We start from the raw sequence: 11,444 nt of genomic DNA on the forward strand, positions 1-11,444 counted from the left end.
CTCTCTCTCTCTTTCTCTCTCTCTCTCTCTCTCTCTCTCTCTCCCTTTCTAGGTCTGCTTCCCTCCCCCCACCAATACATTTTCCTTATACTAGGTCTGCCACATGACTTGATTGCTTAGGGGGATTCCTGGGCATGGACCTACAGCGATGCTCCCTCCCACTGTACTGTTTTATAAATCACAACCGGTGCAGTCTATACGCTTTCAGGAGGTCACCTTGGCTCTGGTGGGACTTTTGGAGAATCATTCACATTCCTGCTGTCCATCACCTGTAATGATGCTCCTGCAGATAAGCCTGAAAAAACTTGCTCCCCCAACCTAGATTTGGGTGGGGTCTGGCACTGCTGCCCTACAGAGATATTTGCTCATGTCTCCCCAGGAAAAGCTAGAAATACCGTCGGGTTGCCAAGAGAGTGCCCACTGTGGTGTAAGAGGCTCAGTGATCAGGTGCTAAATTCTCAAAATGCAGATCCTTCATAACTGGACATATTCAAAGTGGACATGGGAGGGGATCTTGTACAAAGACTGGAGAAACTCAAAGGGTAAGAGAAAGTCCATATTCCCTCTAGCACATAAGTTCCAACAGAACGGGTGCACCTCGCAAGAAGAGGAGGATCAGCCTGGACCTTCCTCCTACACCATCTGGCACAAAGAGAAAGTTCTATGATTAATTTAACCCAAGTTCACGGCCAAGTAAGACACTTGCTGGAGATATGGGGCAAGTTAGTCATCTTGCAGGGAACTAGAGATATCGTCGGTCATCTGAGAAGTGAGCATGGCATTGAGAAAGTATAAATGGATTTGCATCTCTTATTTCCTAAAAGAATCTTAGATAAAGAGAAGAAAATGAAGTGCCCCTCCCTGTTTAGCCCCTGGCTTGTGGGCTTCCTCTGACAGCTATTATACAATTATAAATGTTTGGATTTCTAATTGCAGCCCCAGCACAGTGTATGATAGCCACTCCTGGCACAAATGGGTATCGATTGCCATCGGGGACCTCAGGCATTGTACCAAGCATCAGAATACAGAAAGAAACCAACCAATGCTATCTCAGCCAGAGTATGAAACATGAGCTGAATTAATTCGTGAAAAGATAGAGGTCATATTACATGGGCGAGAAGATCAGGAGAACTCCATGAGATGGATCTAGCCTAGCATCTTTTTACCTCCCGTGTCCCTTATTCCTTCCAAAAGCTTCACAAATAAGACTAAATGAAATCACCCTCCAACGCCAACCACACCTTGCTCCACCCTGGCCCCCCACCCCCCACTGGAGCTGCCCTGGATCGCTGCCAGGGAACGTTTGCCTGTGGACTTGGCGGCTGGCTGTGGTGTGCTGCTTTCTGTCCCATTAACCTCTATTTTATCTGTCAAGAATGGTATTCCCCATTGTTGAAAGCAGCAATTTGCCAAGCAGGCAGGCTTAGAGTCCTGTGTGATGGAGCATCGGAGGAGAGCAAAAAGGGAAAGTTTAAACAGATTTGCTTCTCTAATTTCCTGAAAGATCACAGAACAAACTTGCCCTCTGGTAAAATGCTTTCTGTTTGCGTTATAATAACAAGCGTTTATTGCCCTGACAAGGGGAGGGAGAGGCCAAGAAATGGCCCCTATTTCCTGGTTTAATTTGGTTCCATTACAACTCAGCATATCCTGCTTTTTAAAGCACAGGAATTTAAAGACCTCCTCTTTGCTAATGGCCTAATGTGTCCCAAAAGACATTTTTCTTCTGCCGCTATGAAACACGGTGATATTATCTGTGTTAATATCACAATGTAATGTTGCTTGTTGGGTTTTAAGCATAAAACCATAGCCAGAGTAGATTTTCTACTTTCCTTTACCTTTGAAGAAGTGTGGACTTTGTGACCAGCAGACCTAATACCTCAAAGTTCTAAGTATTGCAACTTTACAGTCTTCTCTTCATGAGGAAACAACAGCAACAAAACATGGCAACCAAAAAAACAAACAAAACGACTCCTTTCCCCCATTAATATATTCACTCACGTAGTCACTTTACATCCCAATCACGGACCCCTCCACTCAGTCCCCTGCCTTACATAGCTCCTCCATCTATCCCATCCTCCCCTTCACTTCTTAAAAGGGGGAGGTCCACCCTGGGTATCAACCTACCCTGACACCTCAAGTTAATGCAGGACTTGGCACCTCCTGTACCACTGAGGCCAAACTAGTCAGCTCAGTTAGGGGAGCAGGATCCATGGGCAGGCAACAGAATCAGGGTAAGTTCCCTGTCTTAGTCAGGGTTTCTATTCCTGCACAAACATCATGGCCAAGAAGCAGTTGGGGAGGAAAGGGTTTATTCAGCTTACACTTCCACATTGCTGTTCATCACCAAAGGAAGTCAGGACTGGAACTCAAGCAGGTCAGGAAGCAGGAGCTGATGCAGATCCATGGAGGGATGTTACTTACTGGCTTGCTTCCCCTGGCTTGCTCAGCCTGCTCTCTTATAGAACCCAAGACTACCAGCCCAGAGATGGTCCCACCCACAATGGGACCTCCCCTCTGATCACTAATTGAGAAAATGCCTTACAGCTGGATCTCAATGAGGCATTTCCCCAACTGAAATTCCTTTTTCTGTGATAACTCCAGCTGTGTCAAGTTGACACAAAACTAGCCAATACACACACACACACACACACACACACACACACACACATACACACACACACACACCACCTTCTGCCGCTCCAGTTGTGGCTCCTGAATGAAAACCAAGCTGCACATCTGTTACATACATGCAGGGAGCCTAGGTCCAGCCCTTGGATGCTCTTTGGTTGATGGTTCAGTCTCTGGGAACTCCCGAGGGTTAGTTGAATCTGTTGGTCTTCTTGGGGAGCCCTATTCTCTCCAGGTTCCTCACTCCTTCCCCCAACTCTTTCACAAGACTTCAGGAGCTCTGTCTAATGTTTGGCTGTGGGTCTCTGAATCTGTTTTGGTCAGATGCTGAGTGGAGTCTCTCAGAGGACAGTTATGCTAGGCTCAACAAATAACAGCCCTCCCCCCCCAACCCCTCTTGTATCTAGTTTGTGAGCATGAGGAAGAATCAAGAATTGAGGTCTACTAAGGAAACCAGTGACTTAATCTCCTCAGGTTGGCCTAAGTCTTGACACCTCAGGCTGATCTGAAATGTTTCTAGTTTCTCCAAAGGGAGGTATATGTTTGCATGTGTGCTGGTATTGCATATGGGTGCATGAGTGTATGTATGTATGTTATATGCACGCCATGCATACGGATGTGTACTTTTGTATACTTTTGAGGTCATTTTGATAAGCTGGCAATATATCTTACACGAGAGGCATTTTAAAACAATATAACTGATGTGAACACTCGAAGGAAACCACATGGTGTCATACACCACAATATTTCCAGCTCCTGTAACAGTGTCAAAAAGATAACTGCTAAATCAGAGTTATGTGAAAACCTAATATGTTTATCTCATGGCACAAGTGAAAATTCAGAGAGAATCTCAGAGGCAAGCTCTCAATCGGTGACAAGTATGCCTCTGGGCCATCCCCAGCCACGAAATCAAAATGGTATCCATACCTCTTGTGGAGCAATGTGCTTACAAGATCCAACTCTATCTCCATTTCTCTGTGACAACCTCCTTCATCCAAACACTTTTCTCTGGCCTCCCACATCTCTACTCGATATGCCCTTCCTCATCTGCCACGGCTCTGCTTCAATGTCACTTCCAAATGAAGCCATTCCTTCAGCTCAATGACCACAGGTCTCTCCCGATTTGCTGCCTCAGCATCCTGGTGTGGATTTTCAAAGCAACATCACACTTATGTGAGTGCTATGTAATGCTTATCTTCATGATTATGTAGCCACTTCTTTGAAGGGAGAGAGTGTATTCATCTTACTCAACCAAGTCCACAGCACTCAACTTGAAACAGCCATCATTCCACAAGTGTTTGCTAGATCAATGACTGGGTTAGCAAAAATAAGAAGAGAGGAAACATGAAGAAAGGGCGAAAGAGCAGGAGGAAACCGAAGCACTAGGGAGGGTAGGTCAAGAATCCCCGCTGGGAATGGAGATCAATGGCTAAGGCTGCTTGCAGCTCACAACTGCCTGTAACTCTAGCTCCTGGGCATCCAACATCCTCTTCTAGCCTCCTCAACATTGCACACACACACACACACACACACACACACACATCTTTTTTAAAAAAAAAATAAATCAGGAGTTGACCAGTTAGCATTTTTAAAATGTGTGTAAGAACATATACATTCATATATATATATATATATATATATATATATATAGTCATGTGTCCATATAGCATTCACAATTGTGTGCGTGTGTTTGTACGTATGTGTGTATTTGGGGCTAGTTTGATAGGCTGCCCATGTTTTTAATTAATAAAAATACTACAAAGTATTAAACCACCTTTGAGACAATGGGTATTTATTTCATGAGTGAGTAAATGGAGTTCTTTGTATCTGAAAGAATGGGATATTTTCCTTTTAAAGCAAACTAAATCTTAGTTTCTCATATTGCCTGTTAACCAGTTGCTGAACTTTAATCACAGAGCTTTCATGGCATGTGTCATTCGTCGGGGGGGGGGGCATATTTTTTCACATTTTAAAACATTTTGAGAACCTTTATTTAGCTTCCACCCAGCTTTCACCCACCTGGTCTCCTGAGCTGACTGTATTTTAAGAAACAGGGAGAGTGACAAGTCACAGTACATGGGGCCAAAACAAAGAAGGGGATTTGCCTCAGGAGGGTGGTAACTTCCTGGGGCAGGGATGGTGTGAGGCAGATACTACATTTGCCCCCACGCCCACCCCTGGCTGTCTCTTTCTCTCCTCTCTCCTTAGCCTTTCGGGGCTAGCAAAGCTTATGTGAGGGGTGCATGATGAGTGGGGTTGTTAAGCCTTTGGCAATGAAGACACTTCCCAGGCCCTCTGATAAAATCAGGCATCATCCCCACTGCTGGCTTGCATCTAGTTCATCAGAGCAAACCTTCAGGTGAACGCTCAAGGAACTCTGCCAAGGTGGGCTTGATCAGTAGTGCTCACAGTGCAAGCAGGAGCACCAGGAACCATGTGAAAGGCCTACCCTGGGAGAACCATGCAGATCCTGGGGCTTGCTGACTGGTCTGCCTTGCCTACTCAGTGAGCAATGGGTCAATGAGAGAGCCTGACTCAACAAACAAGGTAGACATCTCCTCCTGAAAAAGAGCAGTCAAGGTTGGCCTCTGGTATGCATGTATCCATTCACATGAACACACACACATGACATATACAGTGAAGAAGGCAGGGAGGCAGGAACACATCAAAGGTGATGAAGAACTAAACACAGAACAGGGGGACAGCTTGATGTAAGGACCAACCAAAGCTCTCAGGTGATCTGGAAGATTCCATAGGGTTGTAGAACATGTCCCTATAGGGCTAAGAAGCCACTGGTGTTGACCTTGATAGCCGGTTTTGAGTCGCCCATTGACGACAGCTATTTCCGAGGCAAGCTCGGCTATCAGAGTGGAGGAATGTTGTATCTAGTTTCCCATGGACCCCTGTGTGTGTGTGGGGGGGGGGGAGGATAAAGTGTAAGTTGTTACAGGTCAAATACAAACAGATGTTGGCGACTAGTGCCCAGAGCCAGCAAAGGGTTTCAAGGGACTGTGGTGCACGATGCCATCAGCTGCAGCTCCCTACCAGCTAAAGGCTCCTGTTGAAACTCACTGACCCCGCTGCAGGAAACAATTAGAATGATACCTGCCCTCACCCTGGCTCTGTGATAATCAGCCCTTCGGTAGCTCCTTCATCATCCTTAATAGATGTAACCTGCACCCACATGCACATCCTCGAGTTAACTACCCAGGCCAGCTATGCTTTCCTGAGAACGTGTCCAATAATTAATATACTCTGCCTTCTGCATTAGGTCATAGGACTGTGCATAGCTCAATATCCGTTAATAATGAGCGATGGATTGCCTTCCACATTATGCGCCCTGTGTGGAACAGAGAGACCACACATTCTGCTGACTCTTTGGAAGGTTCTAAACCACTGGCTACTCTTAGCTGCCTGTTAATTCTCCCTCCTAAATTTATTTAATATGGCTAACGAATCCCTCACAGCGGGCAATGGCTCCCAAGACTCGCAGCCTGTGGTCGTCAGTAAATGTGGTCATGCAGCAGAGATCCTGTCACCCTTGAAAATCACTCACTCCCCCAGTTGACCAGTATGAAGGAAGGTTACTGTGCCTGGGACCTGCCCCAAGCTGGAGATTTGATCCTTCTGAATATGTTATCCTGTGAACTACGGCACAGCCTGTGGGAGGCAGAAATGCTTGGGTTGGAAATTTTCCCTTTAAAGTTCAGTGCCAAAGCAGAACTAGAGTTACTCTTAAAATAAAATCTCAGACTTTTCTGGAGCCTGCCTGCCCACTCTGCTTCCTTCCTTTCTGTTTTTCTTTGCCCCTGCTTTCTCATTCAGCAGTGATTTACTGAGTGCCTGGGCTAGGTCAAGCACTGTGGGGAGAGGTATGAGAGGGAACAAAGGCATGCAAAGATCACCCCCCCACACACACACACACACACACACACATACCTTCTTGAAACTTCCGTTCTAGAGAGAGATGTTTGCCTTTGTTCTCCACCCACAGCGCTGAGACGCTGAGACGAGGCAGGACCTCACACAGCTGGGTCTGTACATGGGGCAAGTTAGACACCCGGCTGTAAATGTCTAGTTAGGTTTTCTCTGAGGTTGGTATGTTCAATCCCTGTCAGATCTAAGTGTCTAACACAATATGTAAGCAAGAATAAAAGAGAGGAGGAAACTGCCTGCCATTGGAAGATGATACAATTGGAGAAAAGAAGGGTTAGGTTCTGAATATGCAGCTCACACACAGGCACTTTCCCAGCATGCCCTGGGATCCATTCCCACCCCCACCCCCACCCCCACCCCCCCCCCACCCCCACCCCCAGAAAGTAAAGGAAGGCTGTAAACAGGAGTAACTAGAACTAAGAACAGATAGGACAGTGGCCAGTGGAAGAGACAGAGGGCTTACGTCCTGTGCATACACAAAGAGTAACTCCTATGTCACTACAAAATAAGATGGCCACCGATGGCGACTCATGCCTCTACGCCCAGCATCATGGAGACTGGGGTAGAAGGACTATGAGCTGAGCCAGTCTGGACCAGGTACTCAGACTGTTTCACAAATAAGGGATGCTCTCACCAAAGTTCACAAGCATGGAGACCCACTCCACCAAACCAGGTAGGCTTTTGGGGATTTTTATTTAGGATTTTTGTTCTATTGCTGGTTTGAACCCTGCCTCCATTCCTGAATAATTATATGAGCTTGAAGGGCAACTGAAGGGTCACCAGTTTCCAGTCTCTTTATCAACTACACCCCACCTTCCAGTACTGTGAGAAGAATCAACCTAGTGGGCATATGGTAAAGACATCTAATCTTTTAGGGTTTCAGGTACATCATTACTACTCTGGTCCTTGAAGAATTGTTTGGACCCTGGTCTTGGTGTTCTCATTTAAATAGACATTGAACTGACAGTGGGTTTCAGCCCCAGTACAATCTGGGAGGCTTTGATTCCCAGTTTAGGTGACACAGTGCAGGGTATTTGACACATTCCACATGTGTCGCAGTGACTACTTCAGTGATGTCCTTCAAACGGGCCCCCTCCTCAGGAGGATTCTTCCTACAGTTTAAATGTTGCCCTGTTATACCTTAATATGCACACAAGTCTGGGCTAGGGCGTCAGGTGAGAACAGATACCATCATGGCTTCTGTCCTTATGGTTGCTATTCCTTTTTTGCTGCAGTCATGGGTGAAAGGGAATAGCCAGTCTTTAGTCCTAGCTGGCGCGAGGCACCGAGCCAGGGACCTGTGGGAACGCACATGTCATCCCTGCATCCTTCCTTCTCATGGTAGCATTTTCTGCAAGGACTCCATGTCACTAGTGGATATGTCAAAGTGCACACACTGGAAGATGAACTGCCCTCTTCGGAGCCATTCTTACCTATGTCTGTTTCTCTCTCCTTGCTCTGTCCTTAGGCAAGTGTGAGATCGGCTGGGCCTACTACTGCACCGGGGCGGGGGCTGCCGCTGCCATGCTGCTGTGTACATGGCTGGCTTGCTTCTCAGGCAAGAAGCAAAAGCACTACCCCTACTGAGGTGGTCGAGATCGAGCTGAAGAGAGGACAGACCACTGGAGACCAGAGAGCCCGAAGCATCCAGCGACTTTCACAAGGTGGAATAGTGGTTGTAAACCCCGAACAGTGTTAATGTGATGAAATTCGGTTGAATCTGGAACATTCTATAGGAAGGGAGGGTGGTGGGGACATTGTCATTGTCAAAAGCATGGAGAATATGGGACGGTGGAGGAAAATGGACCAAAGGCTAAAAACTTTGCAGGGCATTGGTGTCTCTATTCCACAGAGTACCGTTAATGTACATCATATACGCAGCAAATCTATATATGCAAATGAGGATCTCATTTTTGTTCTCCTTCAAACAGATGAGGACTAGGGGAGTCAAAAGGGCTAGTAGAAACAGTATTATCTTAGGAAGCAGGATGAGTACCCTGCAGACATTCCCTGTAGATGAGGACTGAGCCTGAAAGCACATGAGTAAGTGCACACATATGCACACATCATATTCACATACCACATGCACATGCTATATGCACAGGTCGTACGCACATGCCATATGCATACATCACGCGCACACATCATACGCATACGTTGTCACACCACTGCACAGGGGGTCAGCTGTGTACTGTTGCTCCTGTTTCTTTTCTTTTTTTTTTTTTTAATATACATCAGGACAGCATCATCCCTAAGCATACATTAAGCCTAGTCCATGGACCAATATGCCACTCTATCAGTATTTTTGATATCCTGCATAAATTCTTTATGCCCACAGCATATCTTTAGTGTTTATGCAAATCTTTAGAGGGAAGCCTTCAAATGTCAATGTTATTCAAAGACACACAGTAGTGATCTGAGTAGCTTCTGCTGTAACAACCTCACGTAGAACAGGACAGCTTTTGTCTGCTATAGGTGAGAATTCAGTTGCAGATTTGAGAGTGAAGAGAGCTCTTTCTCCAGTTGTTGGATCTTGTTTTCTTTTCTCCATTATGCTACTGTGCTATACCATGATTATTTCAATATTCATTTTGTAAAGGGAAAAAAAAGTACTATTTTGTTTGTATTTGAAAAGCTCTGTGAATAAATTCTCTTTGATCAATAGCTTACTGAGTCGCCGAGTTTTATTTCACTTACCAGGTTTGCCTAATCTCTTAAGTAAAGCCTGCTCACCATGGTGGGCAGCTCTGTTAATCTGATTTCTTCCTTGAAGGACTCCCATTAGTTCCTTCACTAATTATCCCACCAAGCCTTATAAGCACAGAGGGCACGACAGGTACCTACTTTCAGTTAGATTCTTTGCCACCTTAGCTCATTTGTAGCAAAGTCATGGCAGATCCTCAGAAGAGTTTCAGGTCTGTTTTATGAAAATTTTGGAATACAGGCGGGGTTCCAACATGATTTGGGACTTCAAGATGAATGATCACAAGCAGCATGCCACATGCTGTCTTCCCACTGTCCATGGCACACAACACGTTTATCAACTTAACCTGAATTAGTGTTATGCACTCCAAAGTCCACACTGCCTCCTGGCCCTTCCCCACCCCCTAGCTACACATCCTCCTTATAAACCGTATGACCTTTCCACACCCCACATCTCTAGCCCGGCCATGTCCAGTCTGTCTCTTTTTCTCTCTGCTCTTCCAGATGCCTCTGGACATTTTCTCTCTCTATCCATGATTTAAACAAACAAACAAACAAACAAAAAACCTCCCTCCTAATAGAGCATCCATTTTTGCTTTTTTTTTCCCTGCACTCATCTTTTATACACTAGTCGATGGCTCAGCAGATATAGCAGTTGGCACACAAACGTGTGATGATCTAAGTTTGATACCTAGAAGCCATGAGACAGAATCAGCTCCTGAGAGTTGCCCACACTCACACGTACAATAATAGTAATAAAATAAACATAACAAGAAAGAAACTCACAACCTGTTAGCTCAGCAGTGCATTGCTCACCCGACATGCACACACTCACACCCCAAAATCTAGCACACACCACCCTGGATGTGCAATCGCCAGTGTCTTGCTTGCTTTCTCCTAATGTGTGTGTGTATGTAGTTATTCTCATCTTCATAAACCAACATATAAAATGAGAGTGAATCAAAACTAGGGCAGGCTACATGTTCAACAAAACCTTACATACAGAATACATTTAAAACTGTTGTAGGTAAACAATTTTTAAAATTCAGTATTTTAAATGAGTAAAACCTTGAATACGTTGCTTCTAAACATTTGAAAGATATTCAACAGAATTGGATGCCAAGAAAATGGACTCAGCATACCGTGATTAAATCACAGAACACATCCTAGGTAAGAGTAAAAATACTAGCAGCCCTGCATATTGAGGGGCCTGCGGATTCACAGTTAAAAGACAACAGGCACATTTCTACAATGTTAAACATAATAACATATACTCTCCTGGATATTGTAATCTCAAAAAACAAACAAAAACCTATGGCCACAAAATGACTACATAAGAATGTAAAATAACCTGTTTTAGTCTCACAGACATTATGATGGAACCTGGGACAGCAGACACACAAGGTCATATGTTGACAGAAATTGCAGCAGTAGCTGGGGAGGGAGAGACGCTCACTGAGTAATCCACTGCCCTCAGCCATTCAAGCCACCCCAATTAAACTCACTGGGTCACACATTCAAAAAGAACAGGAAGGCAAGAGGGGGCTAGCTGGCAAGAAGGAGGGGTCAACAGGAGTAGTAGAGGGCGAGGGAGGTGAATAGGATTCAAATGGTGGCGGGTGTGATACTGCCAAAAATGATACAAATAAAACAATAAAATTATAAAATATTATTGAAGCAATAGGAATGATGGCAGTGGTAAATTGAGTACAGGGATAGCTGCAACCTCGGCTTTCAGAACATAGTTTTAGGAGAACAAGCATCCAAAGCTTGCCTTAGCTGTATAGCAAGTTCAAGACCAACCTGAGATATATAAGCTTGTGCCTCAAAAATAGAAGCAGACAGGAGCCAGTGAGATGGCTTAGTGGTTAAGCGCACTTGCTACTCTTGTAGAGGACTGGAGTTCCAGCACCCATATTGCCTACAATTGAAGCACCATGTGATCCGACACCCTCTTCTGGACTGGACAGGCAATGCCATGTGTGTAGGCACATGTACACACATACACACACACATTCACACTTAAGTAAATAAAAAAATATAAGCAGACAAAAAGATGACAACTGTTACTACTCTCTATGGGAGTGGGGACAAGATATCCAGTCCTAAGGACACAGGAAACTCCCTAGGATGGCAGACACACCCCATGTATATTGTTTGGGGGGAGGTACAAA

General features: G+C 45.1%; 1 protein-coding gene across 1 annotated transcript in view; it reads left to right on the plus strand.

Moving 5' to 3' along the window:
- Lhfpl6 (LHFPL tetraspan subfamily member 6) overlaps window positions 1–9,231 on the plus strand; it is a 199,200-nt gene extending 189,969 nt beyond the window's left edge. Inside the window, exon 4 of the mRNA XM_021158103.2 lies at window positions 8,036–9,231. Within this exon, the coding sequence (XP_021013762.1) occupies window positions 8,036–8,154 (119 nt within the window). The 3' untranslated portion in view covers window positions 8,155–9,231. The remainder of the gene's footprint in view (window positions 1–8,035) is intronic.
- Window positions 9,232–11,444: the final 2,213 nt, after the last annotated feature.

The sequence above is a fragment of the Mus caroli genome, chromosome 3 (genome assembly GCF_900094665.2).
Source record: "Mus caroli chromosome 3, CAROLI_EIJ_v1.1, whole genome shotgun sequence".
In the NCBI taxonomy this organism is placed as follows: Eukaryota; Metazoa; Chordata; class Mammalia; order Rodentia; family Muridae; genus Mus; species Mus caroli.